Source organism: Hoplias malabaricus, chromosome 17, assembly GCF_029633855.1.
Source record: "Hoplias malabaricus isolate fHopMal1 chromosome 17, fHopMal1.hap1, whole genome shotgun sequence".
Lineage (NCBI taxonomy): Eukaryota > Metazoa > Chordata > Actinopteri > Characiformes > Erythrinidae > Hoplias > Hoplias malabaricus.
This window is the reverse complement of record NC_089816.1, coordinates 13,588,223-13,609,444: the sequence shown is the minus strand read 5'-3', so window position 1 is coordinate 13,609,444 and position 21,222 is coordinate 13,588,223. Positions and strand designations below refer to the sequence as shown.

At 39.7% G+C, this 21,222-nt stretch overlaps 2 protein-coding genes across 4 annotated transcripts in view; both read left to right on the top strand.

The window, feature by feature from the left end:
- Positions 1-13,790, top strand: part of dock4 (dedicator of cytokinesis 4) — a 76,505-nt gene extending 62,715 nt beyond the window's left edge. The window contains exons 41-52 of the mRNA XM_066649003.1: positions 1,375-1,541; positions 3,118-3,204; positions 3,818-3,994; positions 6,602-6,685; positions 6,795-6,914; positions 7,271-7,398; positions 7,909-8,029; positions 8,230-8,311; positions 9,402-9,526; positions 9,619-9,688; positions 9,814-9,866; positions 10,298-13,790. Of these exons, the coding sequence (XP_066505100.1) occupies positions 1,375-1,541; positions 3,118-3,204; positions 3,818-3,994; positions 6,602-6,685; positions 6,795-6,914; positions 7,271-7,398; positions 7,909-8,029; positions 8,230-8,311; positions 9,402-9,526; positions 9,619-9,688; positions 9,814-9,866; positions 10,298-10,708 (1,625 nt within the window). The 3' untranslated portion in view covers positions 10,709-13,790. The remainder of the gene's footprint in view (positions 1-1,374; positions 1,542-3,117; positions 3,205-3,817; positions 3,995-6,601; positions 6,686-6,794; positions 6,915-7,270; positions 7,399-7,908; positions 8,030-8,229; positions 8,312-9,401; positions 9,527-9,618; positions 9,689-9,813; positions 9,867-10,297) is intronic.
- A 1,687-nt stretch (positions 13,791-15,477) lies between these two features.
- immp2l (inner mitochondrial membrane peptidase subunit 2) overlaps positions 15,478-21,222 on the top strand; it is a 104,541-nt gene continuing 98,796 nt past the window's right edge. Inside the window, exon 1 of one of the 3 annotated variants that reach the window (XM_066649832.1) lies at positions 15,478-15,836. The gene's annotated coding sequence lies outside the window, so the exon portion shown is untranslated. The remainder of the gene's footprint in view (positions 15,837-21,222) is intronic. The other 2 variants (XM_066649830.1, XM_066649831.1) reach the window with 2 other exon arrangements.

Sequence of the window (21,222 nt, the reverse complement as noted above, 5' to 3'; positions counted from 1 at the left end):
AGAGTGTCCTAATACTTGGTTACACGCCCCCATGTCTTAAGAACAGCACAGCATCAATCCCATCAAGCAAGGATTACACCAGTCTCTTGAGTTCCTGTCTATGTATACATCATATACAATTAGAGTGCTCACATCCCCATTTTCCAGGATGACCACTTGTGATGAGGTGAACGATGAGGAGACAGGATGCAGGTGCAAATATGGTTTAGTAAACCACAGAAGTAAAGACAAGCATTAAAGGAACACTAGGTAGTATTTTTACCTTAAAATTACAGCTTCAAAGCTCTGTTGTTGCCCCCCCCCCCATCCCCATCACACAGGCACACACACACACAACACCCTGGATATTAGGACATTCTTGTAAAAGTTAATTACATGCTGCAACTATAGGGAGAGCTCAGAATCTTTACAGTGTACCTTTAAAGATACAAAACACAGAGGAACCATACAGTCATGACACCACTATTACAAACCTTCAGTGACTGACAACCTCAAGATGAAGACATAGGGCTTTTAAACTGTGAACTCTGTCACATGGCCAACAATAGCTCACAGGTGTAGGGCGTGGCTAAGAGAACCAGAATCAAAACACAAGCACATGGCAAAATAAACAGAACGTTTTTAATTTACTGCATCATTTGAATACAGCAGCTGTCCTTCACATTGTGTGAATATTTCATGACGAATGACATGTAATAAAGTTTATTTTTACAAGCATAAGTTGTCATAATGCTTTTCAGGGTCTGGTTAAGTCATGACATACAGATACTACAGTAGTGGCATGTTCTGCCCTGCTCTGTTTTTGTCTGTTTATTTTGCCATGTGCTTGTGTTTTGCTCCTGGTTCCTTGTGTTACCTCTTAACTGTAAGAGTGATGACCTACAGTGAAGTGTTACAATCCATGATACATTTTATGTCATACAGTGTCCAAAAATCTTTGTATACATCAAATGTCATATACTTTCAGTTCTAGCCAGTAGTTTAATAGTTTTAAACCGAAGATGTATTAGACTGAGGGAAATACTGGGACACTGCCAGGAGGACAGTTCATTATCAGATCAGCACCTCAGACAGGCTCTGAGCACACTGCAGTCAGGCGCTTTCACTTCTTTTAATTTCAGACTTTAGAAGATTCTTTCATCTCAGAAACAAGAGTCTCATGGGTCCTACATGACTTTCTGAGAGCAAGAAACTTCTACCACAGGAAAGTCTTTGGAAACTCTTTACACTGTAGTAAACCTCTTCCCTAGGTTTCTAGGTGGATAACATCATTTTGCAGTCATATTAATGGGATAGGTGTGTGTGTGTGTGTGAGAGAGAGAGAGAGAGAGGGTGAGAGAACAACTGTGTTGTTCTTAACTGGAACCATCTCAGATCTGCAGATCTATGCAGTCAGTCCTGTCCCTGATAACCAGGATGTCCTGCAGAGGGATGGTGTCCCAAACAACATTAAAAGCTTCTACAAAGTGAATCACATCTGGAGGTTCCGTTATGACAGACCCTTCCACAAGGGCACCAAGGATAAAGAAAATGAGTTTAAGGTGAGCTCACGTCACTGATACACTACTAAGCTGTAACTTTAATTGTACCACCTTCAAAAGGTATGGTTCTTCTGGATGCTGATGAAAATGTATTCTAAAAGTAGTGTTTATTATGTTACTTGTCATGCTGTAGCGTGCTCTGAACACTTAGTGTTACCGATTTGACAGAATTCTTGATTTATTATTGATCCTATTTATTAATTCAACGGCATTTTCTCACTAGAATTCACAGCACGCATTAGGTATATACTTCATACAGTTGTGAGTATCCCTGTGGTGTCAACCAATCTTGACTGCTGCCTGGGCCACAGTTTTATGTATATATATTACAACCAAGTTAGCATTTTTATAAAACTCATCACAGGCAGTGCACAAAAATAGTGATTTAGTCTATGTTCATCCCAAAATAGACACTAGAAACATGTATTTTATCCTTTCAGACAAAGCAAAACCACCAAAGGATATGTATTGCTAGCTACCTAGCTAACTTTAGCTTTTAGCTTGTTGTAAATTTGTATCTAGGAGTTGGCTACTCCTTTTTATTTTCTGAGAAATATTCTTTCTCAAGCATCATAATGAGATTATCATTACTAATGTTATGGTTTCCTGGTAGTAATATTTGCTATCTGCCTGCCTTCTGTGGTCATCAGCTACCTGAACAAAAAGACTATTTCTAAACAGTCCACCCCCAAAAATCCACCCTAAAGCTACGGTCCATTTCAAAAGGTCCTCCTACCTTCTAGATAAATCTTTAGATGGGTGTTTTTCTAGACTTTAAATAGAATATCACATTCTTAAGGCTCCTGCTGCTCCTCTGTAGGAGGTGAGTAGGCATGTTTACATTGATGGTTAAAATTAGAGATGTTATAAAAATTTATTTTTGGCTGGAGTGTCTCTAACAGTCAGGAAAATATCCAGTATAGGCTTTTTCTCTCTATGCTACTCTACTCCTGTGCTGCTTCAGTCTCGCTTGTGTGTGCTGGTTCACTCAGGTGAGCTCTGGGCTCCACTCTTCCACTTCCAGCCGCTTCTTTTGAGGCTAATTAAACAATGCGGGGGTTTAGGTTTGATCCGTCACATCCACAAAAGGCTCTGTTAGCCTCAGACTCAACCCAAACACTGAGAAGTGGGCCTCAGCATTTTCCCTGTCCCCTAGAGACCACCCGCCCGCCTCTCAGCTTCTAAACACACAGCAGGACAAGGCCTTGTACTGTCAACTCACATTTAGCTGAGATATTGCACACACACCATGGAATGGGTCTGTTCCCGTTAAATGTGTTAAGGTTTTTGCTTTCTGTACAATAATGATCCTGCATTTAGAGGATACTGAGATTGTGTGTATAGTGTAATCCAGATATATATCACATTTTGGGGACCAAAATCTTGGCTTATTTATGGGGACAAACATCGTGTCCCCATAATGTCAAACATTACATTTTTAGGTGAAGACAATGTCAAGGTAAGGGTTATGGTTAAGGTAAGGGTACATTTCCACAAAATAATTAAAAGTATGTGTAATGCAGTCATAAAATACTGAGACAACACCGTGTGTGTGTGTGTATGTGTGTGGATGCAGAGTCTGTGGGTGGAGAGGACTACGCTGAGCTTGGCTCAGAGTCTTCCAGGCATCTCTCGCTGGTTCGAAGTGGAGAAACGGGAGCTGGTGAGAGCTCAGCATAACTCTGGCTTTTCTGTAGATCACCCACAGTTTTGAAAGTAACCCTGTAGCATAAATATTTCAAACATGTCAACGTTCGACACTAGAGTATAACATATAGAGATAAGGACTGGGTTCACTGGGTACAGATTAGCCCTTAAACAAAGAAGTAACTGCTTCATTTCTTTTTAGACTACATGTTTTGGAAATGCTAGCTGTCATTTACACTGTGTCATATCTGTATAATAAATAACCTGAATGGTCTGAATAATCATAAAAGTTTTATATTTACATAGTATCTATTTTTTATTCTGTATATAAGTTATAATTTGGTGTTAGAATACTTTTTTCCAGTGATATAAATATGATATATGAAGCAACAAATACAGTAATAATTCTTTGTTTTAAAATTCTGGCTTTATTCTTTCAAGACCTTAATCTGTGTGCGTAGTATCTATTTCTGAGCACTACTATGCTGTTTTCCTGAGTGGATATTCATGAAACTCTTGCTTACTTCTGCACACAGTCTGCAGTAATCTCTTCTACAGTGTGTTGGTTATTAATGAGGTGTGTTCGTGTAAGCGTAGCGGGCCGTGGGTGATCTGTGTATGCTCTGCAGGTGGAGATGAGTCCTCTGGAGAACGCCAGCGAGGTGATCGAGAACAAGACTCTGCAGCTGCGCACTCTGATCGCTCAGTGCCAGATGCGGCAGATGCAGAACATCAACCCGCTCACCATGTGCCTGAACGGAGTCATCGACGCTGCCGTAAACGGGGGGCTTGCACGCTACCAGGAGGTACCATTCATACGTGCTATTTACTTGCACACTTAATGAGGGAAAAGGAAAAGCTAACATATTATATTTATCCATTTACTGTCATTTAGTTATGCTGCTACACTAGTATAGCTTTACATTAAAGCGAAACAAAGTGTCAGGGAAAAACAAAGTTTAACACCCCAGTTCCATCCATTAGCTAGGATTCTTCCAACTCCATTGTGTTACTAAATGGGAGGGTGAAGTCTAGCACAAACTTCCTTTGAGACAAGAGAATTGTTAGGAGTGAATTGGGGGACTGGCGCCCCCTCCAGTTTGTGTTCCTGTTTGCGCCCAGTGATTCTGGATAGGCTTCAGACCCACTGTGACCCTGAACTGGATAAATGGTTACAGACAGTGAATAAAGTAAAATGAATAAAGTAAAATATTGTTATGCTATATTAGAATTGATTCTGGTAGCATTTTACACCTCTAATATTATTTATTCATTCATTCATTGTCTAAAACCGCTTATCCAGTTCAGGGTTGTGGTGGGTCCGGAGCCTACCCAGAATCCTGCAAGGCAGGAACACACCCTGGAGGGGGCACCAGTCCTTCACAGGGTGATACACACTCAGACACTTTTGAGTCGCCAATCTACCTACCAAAGTGTGTTTTTGGACCATGGGAGGAAACCCACGTGGACAAAGGGAGAACACACCAAATTCCTCACAGACAGTCACCCAGAGCGGGACTCGAACCTACAACCTCCAGGTCCCTGGAGGTGTGTGACTGCGGCACTACCTGCTGCACCATCGTGCCATCCTTTAATATTATTTAGTTAACCATAAACATGGATTCATGTAGCACCACCAGGACCACTATACATAATCCACTGTATGTAGACTTGGTCTAGACTTGGTAAATTATAATTTAGCATATGATTTACACTGCTGTCTGCTAAGGAACCTCATTTACAGCATAATGTTATACAGAATGTAGACAACAATTCAGTTCTGTTGTTTATTTTCAACCTATCTGACAAAAAATCTCTATGCTGTTGAAGCACTCCACTTACTAAATGGATGATGGACAGGAGGGTGCTGTATGTAGGCAAAGCCTGCAGAAGGCATGCAGTGGATATTTAATGACTATACTTTACCCGCTCACGCTATAGGAGTATTAGACAGTTGCCTGGCAACCACATGTTAGACACTGGGTTTATATCGGTTTTTGCCACAGAGGCAATTAAAAGGGAAGAGCTATCAGCAGGGGTCCTCCGAAAGCCCAGCATGCACTGCGAGAAAGTAGAGAGTTACAGATCTACCGTAGTGGCATATGTTAGAGCTGAAATGATGTCTGTGTTTTGTTGAATAATACATCACACTATACCCTCCAAATTGTGTCATTGTTTCTTATCGTAATATTTATTGAGTATTTTATGTTCCTACACAGTAAATTCACCAGTGTTAAATCAACACTATTAGTGTTAACTTAACACTGAAAGTGTTCAATTATTACACTAACAGTATTAATGTAACACCAATAGTGTTGATTTAACACTGGTGAATTTACTGTGTATAATCTCTGTATGCCCTTGTGTCATCTGCCCTTGTGCCCTTGTGCCCTTGTGACAGGAAATGGATTTTAAAGGAATGGATAGGCAAAAGATTGGCCTTATTCAGTTGCGACCTGACCTTGTTCTCTTTGGGTGAGAAGGAGTGGCCTTCTTCTCTGTCACATCACCATGCTAGCCACGTTAAACATTTGTTAATTAATATAACAGAACATGGCAGCTACTGTTCCTCTCAAAGCTGTCCAAAATGTTGCATTAGCAGAGATTTTAAAAGAAGTGCTGGGTGGATTCATATTGTCATATTGTCTGTTTCACCCTTCCAGCTTGGTGGCATTGTGTGATTGGGGGAGTTCTAGCTAAAACAAGGAACTGGCAATAAACCGGAGAGAATGATGGTTAATAATCTTACATGTAAAATTTATGAGCCAAGGTATTTTGGTGTCCATGTTGTTCTTGGGTTTATTGCTAGAGCTACAAAGCTTACATTTACTAGCACAATCTATTTATGTCTTTTCCATGAATACAGCAATAAAACCTTTCTCAACCCACTCAACCCACACCCATCTTTGTTATAACTGTGAAGTTGTTGATTTTGTGGAGGGCAGCTATTTTAATGAATATTGCCACCACAGTGGCATTTTATAAATAACACAATATTGTTTGAAACTTTCTTAGACTGATGTGATAGAGTTAACAGAGACTATATTTTAGTCCATACTCCTGTGTGATGCACTTAAACCCGAATGAGAGATAGAGTCTATGGGGATCTAGAACTCCTGTTGTCTAAAATGGCTACCCTCATTTTTTTCAGCCACACTGTGATGATCTGATGATTTTTATTGTTTGTATACTAACTCATACTGTGTTCTGAACCACATGGAAAACCTGGTTCAGCATTAATGAAGATCTGGATATGTTTTGAGAGGTTTTATGTTTTATGGGTTTTTATGGATTTCCCAATAGAGCCAAAATGTTGATATCCACTATACCTATGTATATACAAATGTGCTTTTTATGGGGAAGCCAGTCGTTTAACAGTGCAGGCTTTCACTTCTGAGTATGTATTGTTGCAGGCTTTCTTTGCGAAAGATTACATTTCCAATCATCCTGAGGATGGAGATAAGATCACACGTCTCCGTGAGCTCATGTTTGAGCAGGTAACGTTTGCTGCAAAAAATCCAATCCATACTGAAACGTGCTTAGCCAAGTGTGCTTTTGATTTGATTATGTGGTTTTTAAAGATAAAAATGTATGTCTTCTCCATAGGCACATATTCTGGAGTACGGCTTGGCTGTGCATGAGAAGTTTGTTCCACAGGACATGCGTCCACTCCACAAAAAGCTGGTCGACCAGTTTCATGTGATGCGATCCAGTTTGGGCATACAGGCACGTCGAATAATTTCTGAACAGTGACCATTTATTTTATTAGCTACACATTTATTGTCCACACAGTGCCCACTTTTTATGGATACCCTTTTATATAACTACACTATAGGTATATTACACTGGCAGATATATTTATCAACAGAATAAAAGGGGCTAGAGGGAAGATGTTTCAAATAAAGTGGCATTTGAAAATACAAACCCCCATTTACATTTCAGAACTTTCAGAACACTTAAAGTAAAATCATCTTACATTAACTTACATTGATATTTAAGAATAACTGATAAGATATGAGGTTTGCTTAGAACCAGCAACTATTGTACTTTGGATCAATAATACCTTCTGTTCCTCTTGCCAGCCTCAAGAGTTTCCAGCGTATGTGCGAGTGAGTCCACTGCATTTTGCCAACGGCAGTCCTCGCACCTGCAGGACACCTGTGCCAAATGCTATTAGTCCAGAGGGAGGACGAATAGTGGCAAGGCGCAGGTCTGTGTTCAGCATTCATGTCATGTTCTGTGCTTTTACAAAGAACTCAGCTGACCATTCCAAAAGAGACTTTAATGCTTAGATGATAATATATTTACAAGGGCAGTGAAAGCTCTAAATTTGATTAATATTGTAATGACACTGCTTTGACTTTTCGGTCCATCTGTAGGAGTCCAGGTTGATACACTGTTGATATGCTAGACTCCATAACTATAGCCCTCTTGTTCAAATAACGTTTTAAATGGCTTTAAAGCGATACCATAAGCACTTCCACAGACAAGTTACATAGTTCTTGCAGGAGACACAAAGATAAACAAGCAACACACTAACAAATGAAACAACAAAGTGGATAGCAACATTTCCACTCAAAATACTTCACTAACAACTATGTGCTATATATTTTTAAGTATATTCTAAGGCTGATCACTCTATATTTAGATAGTAACGTCTTAATTTGTTTGGCAGATAATGTTTGATGAGTTTGATGTGTGTTTGTTTTTGGTTTGCCAGTCCCCTCAGTTACCCTGCGGTCAATCGCTACTCTTCATCCTCACTGTCATCCCAGGCCTCCAACGACGTCAGCAACATCACTGGCCAATCAGAGAGCTCGGATGAAGTCTTTAACATGCAGGTGTGTGCTCCAGTGGCTTTGTAGTAGTTATGCCTCCATTCCACCAGTACACACTGAACATGTCCACAACTTTTCAGTTTTTCTTCTGACATTCTTGTTGTGTCTTATAAAAGGGTGTATGAAGGGTGATTATCTTTGAGGGATATATTGATTAGGCTGGTGTTGTCATTCTCATCATGTCTGCCTCTTTCTCTCCACAGCCGAGTCCATCTACCTCGAGCCTCAGCTCCAACCACTCGGGCTCTCACAATGTGACCAGCTCAGTGCCCTCAAGCAATAGAGGTGAGTGAGTGTAGGTGGGCAGCTCCTGAGAAGTGCTCTGGATTTGGCTTCAGCATGAGAACACCAGTCAGCCCTCTGTTTATTCTTTCATACCACTTGCTACAGTCTGGATTTTGTAATGCCAGGCAGATATAAACTCTCATGTTTTTACATCAGTGTTGCAACTTACCTGAGCGATGTGTTTATATTTTGATTTCCACTGTAAACGAGGATTACACAGTATAGATATAATGCAATAATATGTTCAATATATTCGATGACTTGTGATGATAATATGGAAGTGATAATCAAGACCTTCAAAAAAAAAAAACATTCAATCATTCTTCATTCATCGTCTTTAAGCGCTTTTCCAGTTCATGGTCGCAGTGGGTCCGGAGCCTACACAGAATCACTCGGCGCAAGGCAGGAACACACCCTGGAGGGAGCGCCAGTCCCTCACAGGGCAACACACACTCACACCTATGGACTTTTGAGTTGCCAATCCCCCATGCTTCCATGGGAGGAAACCGGAGCACCCAGAGGAAACCCATGCGTACACAGGGAGAACACACCAAACTCCTCACAGACAGTCACCCGGAGTGGGGCTTTAACCCACAACCTCCAGGTCCCTGGAGCTGTGTGACTACGACACCTATCTGCTGCACCACCGTGCCGCCTCCCAAAAAAACCAAACAAATATGATTAATTTCAGTAGTCATGACAGTAGTCTTCAAAAGCATATATTTTACACACAGCACTATCATGCTCAAAGTACTTTATTAGTTACTGTTGATGCAGATGTGGGCTTTTTATTGCATTGTAGCAGAGTGGTTAATGTTTTTAAATAAATGAATTAAAGCAAAATAGATGTTTTTCTTTACTTCTTGTTTGAAACTCTATTTCCCTGGTGTTTTCATGCTTTGATTTGCTTGGTTAAATCACCTCATCTCCTGAATGCTATAAATCATACTTTAATAAACCCTGTTAATGCAGTCATCTTGAAATATATTAGATTTTTTGTTGAAAACCCAGTGTGATAAATGAACAAGATAATGTTTTTTTCCCTGGTGTTATTTCCTTGTTTTTTGTTAATACTGATCCTCATCTTTAGATACTCTTCCGTCCTCGTCTCCACTGCCGTCGGACAAACACAAACACAGCAGAGAGAACTCGTGTCTGTCCCCTAGAGATAGACTGTGCAGCGGCATGTTCCCCAGCCCACTGGACCCTACACAGGTCAGCCACGGGCAGGGGAATTCACCTACGTATCACAGAAGTGTGTGTGACATGTGGTATGATCTGTTTCTGTTTCTTTTTCTCACTTACAGAGAATGATTCCATTCCAGATAGACACTAGTCTACCACGACCCGAGGCCAATGTCCCTCACACTGAGACAGGTACGGCTGTTCACTGTTACCCTGAAACACATCAGATTACATAAGTTCTACATGATGAGTGATGCGCTTTGGTGTTATCCCTGTGTGTGTGTGTGCGTGCGCATGTGTGTCTACAACAACTCTAGGGAAGAACATCAGGTCTCTGTCTCCCATGCCAACAGCAAGATCTCCTCAAAAGGTAGGCATCAATCTGCTGCTCAGCTCTATTCACTGTTATTGATGTAAAGCACCATGCTTAATGCATACTTTTTTTTTGCCAGTAGTCATTTCAGTAACCATGCTGAAGTATATTTTATCATTAAAGAATTTTATTCTGCAATTTTGAATGCACTATGTGCTTATGTAAATACCCAAGGAGTCTTTAAGTATGCTTTTGGACCTTCTATACAATATACAGTTTGGGACTGCAGACATAGGTGCTTCAAACTATCCTGTCAGGGTGGATGCATGTCAACATTTCTCTTTCAGTGATGCATTCAAAAGCAGCTTGAGTGTACAATAACATCCTCACATGCTTACATATGTATCACACTTATTATTTTTTCTTAAGTTAATTTGTATAGCTTTTGCCATTCCTGTGTAGTAATGACCATCGTATTCCCTCTGCAGACCACGGCTCCCCCACTGACCCCATCACCCACTGATGGCCTTCCTGTGGGCAGTCTGGCATCCCACTCTCCGGCTCGCTCAGGCAGCTACAGCAGTGGGATCTCGTCTCTGAGCCGCTGCAGCGTGTCTGAAACCTGTGGGATCGAGCTGCCCTCCACCGAGCCCCCTTTGACCCCTGCTGCCATCCCACTGCCGGATAACCCTGTCCGGAGAGGCAGCAAAACCCCGCCCCCTTACAGCGTGTATGAACGTAACAACCCTCGCCGGGCCACACCCCTCCCCCACAGCCTTTCCGTCCCACCCACTGCAGATAACCCCAACCTGCCCAACAAACCCCAGCTCAACCGCACACAGAGGATCCACTCGGAGCCCAGACACAGACTTACGCCAAGGAAAGTATCCCAGCTGTAGATTCCTGGAACTTTAAAGGCCAACAGCAGTGGAATTCACACAACTACTATAAACTCTTACCATGGGTTACTTGAGGGTAAAGCAGGATAACTTTTTATAGATGCAGTTTTATTTTTTTGTATAGCCAAAAATGGAATATAACTGTTTCTATTTCAGTTTCTATCATGGTGGCAGTCGTCTTGTGGGCATGTGTGTAAACTAAAAAGATGATGAAGAAGAAGAAGAAGAGAAAAGGCTTCTTATGTTCGCAGATGTACTGCTATGTTTTTTTTTTATGTTTATTATTTTTTAATGGATGGCCTTTTTTATTTACGCCATTCAATTGGGTCTGGTTCAATTCAAATTCAGTAAAAAGTTCTCTTGATCTGTTTTATTTCAGGCTGAACTTGAATTGACTCAGGGCTACATAATCTCAACTTATTTTCCATGAATAGACATTCTTGGCTGGTGAAACTGATGTACAAGCATAGCCATGAAGAGATTAGAATTCTAATGAAAAAGGGCATATAGTTTACAGTTCAGTCTTTAGATCTGGCAGGTCCACATCCCACTTAAAGCAAGGTTCCCAGGCGTACAGCTAGTAAGGTATTTTTGATAGATGTACAAATCCCACACCTGTACAGTATCCACCCTAAGCGACGGCACAGTTTTTAGGCCTTATATATACAACGACATGCAGCTAGACCTGCAGATTTGTTTTAACCGCTTTGTACTTTCTGGAATGGCTGAAAGGTGCTACATTTATTTCTTAGTGTTTCTTTCTAATGTAGCCTTGTATCTGCCGAACCTGCCTGACCGTTAATTGTGCCATGTAATGAAATCGTGTGGTCTCCGAGTATTGTGCCAAAGATACAAAACAGTATTAGCATTTCTGTGGGTGAGAATAGATAGGGAAGCTTAACTCACGTGTAAGCGTGAATGCTCGTACTTGATAATGTGCTTTTAATACAGTGTGCCGAGGCATAGACTTATGATAGCATGAGGCATGTACAGCATCAAGCAATATTAACCAGTGTAGTTTCCTCAAAAGTGTGATGTTCGTAGCACAAAAAAAGTTTTCCTCAGATGGGCTTTTATTAATTCAGATTTCAGAGATGTCAGATGCTGTATGCTGTTCTGTTGTAGGCAGATTTAGGTCATCTGTCTCTAAAAAGTTCTATAATCAACGTGGTTCCTAGAAACAATATTGACAGCCTCATACTAGGCTAAGGGTAGAGCTTAACTTAAAGTCTTGGCTTGTGTGTTCAGGTGGGCATGCACAAAACTGATTTTGTAAGTGAAAGACGAGTTCTGACTGCCAAAAACACCTCAGATTGGGGCCATGCATGGCAACACAAAATTTTAAGAAAACTGTACATTTTTGTAACACTTTTGTCTTTTTCATTTATGACTGTGATTTTCTTATTGAATGTATACATTTAGATTTTTATTATCAAGTGTGTCCCGGTCACGAATCCTATTCTATCTTTTTAATACAGGACATTCCTAAAAGACTTTCAAGGACAAACTGACATTGCTTTCAGGCTTGAATAAAGATATACTACCATGTATTATTGCTGCACCGTCTACCGTGCCAGCCTAGAAGAGGCATTTATGATTATTATTATTATTATTATTATTATGTTTTAAAATGTCCCCAAGGGAAAAATTCTTTCTAAATTCTAACCTGTTATGAAGCAGCATAAGCTCTTTCACTGCCAACCTGCAAAATCAGAACTTTGCACAGGTTTGATTTAATTAATTATCGCTGATGTTTAATACATTTTTTTCTACTTACTCAAAGGGTTACCTATGCTTCTGGAGCTTAGCAAAATGTATGTAGGGAAAATGAATTATTGCTTCTGCTACTAATGTACTCTGTACATGAAAATATATAATCTTTTATGCATTTTAGAAGTTAACACACATCACACTGTACATTTCTGATTCTTTGTACGTTTTAACACAGGGATTTTTAATCTACTTTCTACTAGACCAAGCTAGCTGATCCCTCTGTCGACCTGAAATCAGAATTTTCACCTTGTTAGTTAATGTCTCTGGTTATATTAAAACCCATTCATGAGATCATTTCATTTAAAAGACAAAATTAAGCTTGTGTGTACTTCAGTCAAAATGTAATGACTTTTGCTTGCCTCTAAAATGTATTGAGCTTTGATTACATCACAATGCATCAGTGGGTGGGGAGAAATAATATTAACCAGTAATATCATCATATCATCATTTAATCCCCTCCTCACCCCCTCTAGTCACCGAGAGAAAACACTCAGCTAGCCCAGAGCATTTCATTCAGAAAAATGTGCTATAATTTCCAACAGTCTTTAACTCATATCCCTCATTAAAAATCCTGGGACACTGAACTTTTCGAGTGAATTGATTTCAGTCTGAGTAAGCAGAAAAATAGATGAGGTACTAACCTGTTGAACTACTCTCTGGTGATTATACATATTAACAATATATTTGCATTTGAATTTCCACCATAACAACATGTTTATAAATTATTTAGTGTAGACCTTCACTTTGCACAGTTTGAAATGATTTCACATCATGAAAATCTTTATCAATATATTGTGAAAAAGCACAGTTTAAAATTTTAGAGAGAATGTGTCAGTATTCGATTTCCAGTCCCCAGTAGAATTAAGTCGGGCATGGGAACTAATGAATCTGTAAATGGTGGCCATTAGTACTTTGCTTGTGTGAACTATTTAATTAACAGTGTTGCAGTTGTGTTCACATATGCCTATGCTCTGAAAAAAAGTTGCTCATTTTAGGCAATGACATTTTATAAAGTTTAATGGATTGCCTAGTGACCAGTTTTAGAAAGTCAACTAGTATTCTTGTATATCGCTCTATCTCTCTCTCACTTTGTCTCACCTTTTATATGGATTAGGTTTTATCTTTTTTTCTTTGTTTGTTTGTTGGTTTGTTCAATTTTTTGAACCTGTAAAGTTGTACTTTATATCATGCAATGGGATAAAAGTATTCCATGAAGCCTGTGTTACAGATTTTGTACAAACTGTGTTTATATGAAAAATGTAACCAGTTCATAGCTTTGAATGTTGCAATGAAAATTTTTATTTGTAAATGTTGAATATTAGCCATGAATAAAGATTGGTTGATGTACAGGGTGTTTTAAGATTACAACTAATTCTGCTTTGGTTTGTGGTTTTAATTCATATTTGTCAACAATATTTTTCCATGATGTGGCATCACAGTGTAGCGTCACAGTCACAGAGCTCCAGGGACCTGGAGGTTGTGGGTTCGTGTCCCGCTCCAGGTGAGTGTCTGTGAGGAGTGTGGTGTGTTCTCCCTGTGTCTACGTGGGTTTCCTCCAGGTGACTGTCTGTGAGGAGTGTGGTGTGTTCTCCCTGTGTCCACGTGGGTTTTCTCTGGGTGCTCTGGTTTCCTCCCACAGTCCAAAAACACACGTTGGTAAGTGGATTGGTGACTCAAAAGTGTCCGAATGTGTGAGTGTGTGTGAATACACCTCCAGGGTGTGTTCCCGCCTTGCGCCCAATGATTCCAGGTAGGCTCTGGACACACCGCGACCCTAAACTGGATAAGCAGTTACAGATATTTTTCCATGTCAAAATACAATTATAAATTAGTGAATTTATTTAATTTAACTGTGCAACTATTATAAAAAAAAACAATGCTCACACTAGCCTGAAGTGACCATGCCCAATGCTGAATGTGGAATAGAGGGTTATGAAGCCCCTAAGCATAAGGCTGTGGAGTCGTGGAACGCTCTTCTCTGGAATGATGCAACACTTTCCAACACATTTGGAATGAGGTGGAATGGCGTTTGTGATCCAGAATGAATTATCCAACAACAGGACCTGACCTAGCCATGCAGTATATGACCCCTTCACATGTAATATGATTAGTTATTTTTAATGTTCAAGGCCAGATTCAGGGTTCACTGTGAGGGGGGGTAAACACGTAAATGCCTGCTTGGAAACATCACCCCATTTGTCTTCTTTTAAATTAGTGTGGTTATGTAATATCACCTTATGTATCTACTATAAGTATTATATAGATATTATACATATATATTGAAGAATTATAGTATTTTTTTTTGGCTGTATTGGCATTAAACCAAATCCCAAATCAACTTTAAGAAACAGAGTTATAATATTTCCAGAGCTTTGTTTTTAGTTGAAAATCTAAAGGAGGTTTGATATAATGTTTTTAAATATAGAAGTTTAAGGTCAGCTAGGCCTATAACTTAAAATGTAGATGGTCATTGAACCATTGTAATCTCATTTGTGTTCATCAGAATGACATATTTAGAAAAATAATCCTAAAAGCTTACAATTTGCATAAATATAACTACATCTTTGTTAGTATGTGCAGGGATCTTTGCAACTAACTCCTGCCACTTAACCTCTTTTCACTGTCCTGCTGCTTGAAAAACCCACCTCATTTGACAGGATTTTTGTTATAGATTTATTATTTATTAATTATTAATTTATTAAATATTATTATTATTTATTAATTCACCTGTTTGATATTGTCTTTAAATACTGTTTCAAAGTGGAAACGCTCAGCTATGACGGTAATACTAGTATGTGAAAAAGTGCCACAAAGACATGTTAAAGTTAAGATAGGAAATAGTTTTCCTGAAAGGGGTCTTTAAATGCTGTTTACATGTCAGTGGCACAGCGAAAAGTGCACTCAGAAGAGGGATTCATTCCACTGGAGACCAATATCCATCCATCCATTATGTTGTTTTCAAATGATATCAGGTCACTTCATGAACAGCAGTTGGAGGGCAGGAAGTGATTATGGCGCTGAATGTTATTGCTCGATTAAGCCACAAGACAACTGGTCTTTGTCACGAGAAGAGGATAGTTCCTCATTAGCAGATGATATTACAGTTAATCTAAACATAACTCTCTATTACTAGTCATTACTTCTAACATATTTTTTTTGTTGTTGTTTATCCTTCTGGATGCCGCGGGTTGTCGCGATATAAAACAACCTACTGGGACAAGGTCTGTGCACTATTAGCCAATATTAGCTAACAGATGTTTTTTTGTGTGTGCTGTGAAAAGACCGGCGTTAGGACCTTAGGACCCGGGTGCTCTGACGGAGGCGTGACGTATTCGGCGGAGTACCCACGCTGGAGGTGAGTGAAATGGGTCGAGTGTGGAGAGTGGTAAAGCTCAAGCGTGAAAATGTCACTAGAACATCACAATGTTCATGTAGAATGTGCACTTTTCCACCGTGTTTCTGTCACTCTTCTTCACACTAGTGAAGCGAGCGCTTAACTGGACCCCAACGCATAGTTAGACAAGAAAACTAGCGTCTGGCTAACGTTAACTCTCTAACACAGCTTAAGCAAAACAGGATTTAAATAACGGACACTCACGAGACCTACGTAATCCCGCGGAGAAAAAAAGTTGGAGAAAGAGTAACGTTACATAACATTCACAGACTTTTCAATGTTCTTCGTGGAGCCTGTTCTGGTGTAATGTTTGTAGTGTAGTTTGTATTTCTGTGCACCTCTGCTGGTCTGTGCACTTCAGTTAGTCTGTAGTTACGTATACTGAAAAGCACATTAAAGTGGAAGTACCCAGATTTCTCAAAGTTTCTTCATAATGCAACAATTGAAATGTAAATACAGTATTTCAGATTGTTTTGTTGTCAAATGGTGTCCTGTAGAGATATTTACTGATTTAGGTTTTGTTACAGTGGTGATGATGGTGATTCATATTCATATATTTTACTACCTATCCAAAAATGGCGTACATGTTTTTATCTAACAGTGTAGTTTAATATGAGATAGTGTGGTGTAATAGTAGCCTAAAATATATATTACATTTTCTTTGGTGGTATTTTTTCCCAATACACCTGTATATACCTCTCCACCGCAAATGAACAGTAAAAACTGTTTAGGCCACAATCTATCTTAAAACTACTGTGAAACAATATCACAGGTGCCAGTATATTCTTAACAGTGTCATCTAACAGCCGTTTGATCTAGCTTTTAATTAGGGTGAATCTGAGATGAAAAAGGACACGTCTCGGGGTGATGAGGTCTCGCCCCTCGCTGCTGTTGTATGCTTAGGTCCTTTACACCTTTATTTGCTACACAAAACATGGGAATTTCTTTTTTAATTCATCCAAGAACTTACATTAACGTTTCGGCATAGCTGCTCGAGATAAGGGTAGGTACATGAGCTTTGCCTGACGTAAACAAGGACAACTGACGTGCAGACTGACCAATTAAATGTTTACAGAGAAGGTTATCGACCAATAACGGTAGCTCTACAGTCACACCGTCCAATCAGAAGATTTTAGGCTACTTCACAACCTTAAGCGAACCCATCAGAGTAGGGGAGGGCGGGACTAGTTTGTGAACGAAATGCTTCTCGAAGTTCTATGTAAGCTCTAGAAAAACTAAATCCCGGACGTTTGTGAAATTCCGGCCAGACATATTTTTAAGTCTAAAAAAGAGGACATGTCCGGGTAAAAGAGGACGTCTGGTCACCCTATTTTAATGCCATTAAATGGTTTGGATGTCTGGTACCTAACCCCACTACTGTGAGCAGTCCTGACTGCATATGGTTCTCAGAGTGGAGCATCAGCCACTGCCTTAGACCCCTCTCATAGACTTGGATTTCATTATGCCCAAATTAGAAAAAAATTATTGGTTTCCCTTTTCAAAGGAAGGTTTTTTTCCCCCTTACCCCAGGCGGTGTGAGTCAGCCAAAACATGTTTAAAATCTGAGATTTCTTGCTCTGCTTCCACTGGAACCAGGGATGATTGTTGTAGATTAAGAGAGGGAAGTGTGTAAGTGGTTTGTATAATTTTAGATTTCAGGAAAAATGTACATGATGTTTATTTATCTTAAAAATAAAGTAAGCAGATACTGGGAAATTGTGTTCTGACAGTTACAATCAAATAAACACTTCTAGCTATAAAACCCAGCAAATTGATCTGTTTATCGATTTATTACTGAAGATATTGAAACACAGCTCCTAATTGTTGTGGCCAATTCTACAGTGGCTTCCAAATGAATAGCGGGTGGTTGTGGAGGCTCTGACTTCAGTCAATTGGACATGGAATGACCCATGACTAATACAGTCAAATTCATTGCAGTTAAACTGTGTTACAGTGATGCTGCAGTCGCATGCTGGAGGTCACGGAATTCCATGTAGTAGATCAGCTAATGTTTAACTGCTTCAAAAGCACATTGGAAGCTCAAGCATGGATAAGAGGGCATGTTTCTGCTTTCATGTAATACTAACATGCACCATTTCATACTGAGCTGTGTAGCGGGGTCTAATTTGTCGTGATTGCAGGCAGAAGCAGTGGTGTGTTACGTTTCCATCTGTAGAGGAATTAAAGTTTGTAAATTTGGGCCCTTGCCACCCTGCGATCTTTAGCCCTTTAAATAAATCTCATTTTCTGAGCTGTGGTAATTTTACATATGTTCTTAAAGGAGCAGCTCAGCCAAATGTACAACCACAAGTTAACATGAAGCTATTTGGTGGCGATTCACTCACATTTGCTCCTAGCAAAATTTACTGTCCATGAGTTCCATGCTGGTTTTGCTAGTTTAGGCTGTTGTCATGCCTTTTGACCAGCACAGATGTCTAGATTTACAAGAATAAAGCTGTAAATGTTTTTAGCCTCACACCTCCAAGATTTGTAACATCCAAGGTGGGCTTCAGTCCAGCCCTCCATTTTGAGATTGTGGGTGCCTGATGTGAATGTGTATGGTTTGATTAGCATGGGCAGATTAAAAATATATAATTTAAGGAAATATAGAAAAAAGTCCCCCATGTTGCTCTGGGGTAAAGTGGCAAGATTTCACAGTATGCTCTGGAAAGGGATTACTGTTAGAACACCCTGACAGATGGTACTTGGCAGAGTTACTCATATATCAACACAGCTTATTTAGCAGTGGTTATTGCTAGAAAATTCCTTTTTGCCTACTCCTCACTGCTTGGAGGTGGAAGACTCTTAACTGTAATAAATAATGGCAGAACCTTTAATGTACACCATCACTATAGAACTAGACTCTCAAAGATAATGGTACCAGAGAAGCCTCTCTGGAGTTATGTCTTACGAGAACCTCTTTTAGATTACTGATCAATATGGCTTCCATGTGGTTTGTTAGGAACATTTTGAAAGGTTCTCTAGGGGATCAGATGTGTTTCTTCCAGGACATCGCTCTGTCAAATACATTTTGCGGCCCACTATTTATTTATTTATTTTTTTGTTTGGGGGGATGGTGGGGGGACAATGCATAACCTATCACGTTTTGTCATTGCTAAAAGTCATAAGGGGCAAAAGCTTGTGGACATCTGCTTATTGTCCTTTTCTGCAGTAGCAACCACTAATAATAAGGGAAGGCTTTCCACTGGGTGTTGGAAAGTTTCTTTAAGAATTAAACCGCAGGCTGGGCCAATTCTGACCAATCAAATGTGACCTCATTATTAGACAAATCTCCCAGACTGCACCACTAACAGCAGCAGGACCCTGTGTAACTTTGTACACAAACCATATCTCTCTAAAAGCATATTCTAATAGAATAGGTTCAACTACATTAAAAATATCAGTGTTAGTTTTACTCTGTTTGACAGTGTCCTGCGCTTCATGTCTCAGAAAAGAAAAATCTTTGTCGTTTTTTTTTTCAGTGATTCAGTTCTGATTCACCCTGCGGTTTACTTTCCCCCCACATTTCAGACATCCCTTTACTCTTCAGCCTTCTTTAGAGCCCAGTCTGAAGTCTTTTAGCCTGAGGCACAGGAGACTGCTTCAGAGCAAAGGTGTGGGACAAACCTTCAGAGCTTCTCTGAAAAGTTCTGATTATTCCTCTCCTATTGTAATTGGAGTCACTCTGCCTAATGGATTTTGTTTTAAAATGATTTGTAAAATGCCAACATGGTCTTGACATCCTAGTTTTATGCGCTTGAGTTGGCTTTCCGCTCTGTTGCCTTCATGTTTCCATCATTAGTCGAGTGTTTTTAGAGGAAATTCATGTCAGGTACTCAGGAGAGAGCATTTTTCGGTTACTCTTATTACAGCTCCTCAGAATGACCTGCACAGGCTTCATTCAGCTTCACACTCAACACTGAAAATGAATGGTATATAGAGATGATCAATCGTATTTTAGTTTCTGATTATTGCATTAAGAACCTAAATGGAAAGTTGTCTACACTGCTGATTGCAGTTTCATCATTTCTTGCTGTTAACATAAGGCAACATCAAGGGTTTTATTGTGTGTTTTCCAACAGGATGTGAAGAGGTTTTGGTGCTGAATATGAAAATGCCGCAGATTGTGTGTCAGTTATTTTTCCTGAATTAGTGTAAAAGTTTTGTTACACACAGACTAATGTGTGTGTGTGTGTGCGTGTGTGTGTGTGTGTGTGTGCGTGTGTGTGTGTGTGGTAGTCTTCGGTTTCCTGAAGGATAAAGAAAGCTATATTTTCATATTCACATAAATAAGATTGGGCAAGCTGTCCAAACACACAGCTCCGGGTTTGTGGGTTCAAACCTTGCCGCAGGTCACTGTCTGTGAGGTGTTTGGTCCCTCAGGCCAAATAGGGAATATTTAGGTATGTCAGTAGGTTATTCAGAAGTGCACGTAGTTGTGAGTGAATGTGTAATGCCCTGTGATGGAGTGGTGCCCCGTCTATGGTGCGTTCTTCTCGTGTTTCCGGGTAAGGTCTGGACCCACCGTGACCATGAACAGAATGAAGTGGTTACAGAAAATGAATGTGTGAATAATAATGAAAAGTACAACTTCATTCAGTTTACTGAGAGCTGATTATTACCAGGTTCTGAATAGTGTGTATTAATAATATATTTACTTTTTAATAAGATTTGAAGGAAGATTAAAAATAACTGATTTGTTATTAAAATGTTTAAGCAGTGCTACCTTTGCTACAACATTGTCCTTTCAGAAGGCCTGTGTTGTCAGGAGCTTTCAGACTGCAGTGACCTTTCTCAAAAGGCCATTGCCTTAATGTTACTGTTGTTAAAGGGAGGTAATCAGCAGTTAGTTAGGTAATCTTGCTCCTCACTTACCCTTTTAATTAGTTTTGTTGCGTCAAGCTTCAGTAAGCCAGAGGCCATGCAGTAAAACAGAGGACAGCTTTAATTGGCAAGTCTATTCTTCCCCACAGTATGCAGCATACACACACACACACACACAAGCCCGTCTTTCCCTAGAAGAAAACAGAATGTTTAAAGCGGTTTGTTCTCTCAGGTTCGGGTTGTGTTTGGGGACCTCTTCAATCCCATGTTTTCTGTTTGAGAGAGTTCATCATTATGCAAATACACTGCGCTAGAACAATGTTTTATAGACCAGCAGTCAGTCATCTCTCAGGAATCTTTATCTGTAGGCTGTTTTTAGTTCTGTTTTTCCTGTCTTCAGTCAGCACTGCAAGGCTTTAAAATGTCTGTAAATATCTTTCAAGTCTGTTTTTATTTTTTTTCTGATAATTGTTTTTATTTATTTCAACATAAAAAGATTTAAAACTGCGTAAGTGCCTAGGAG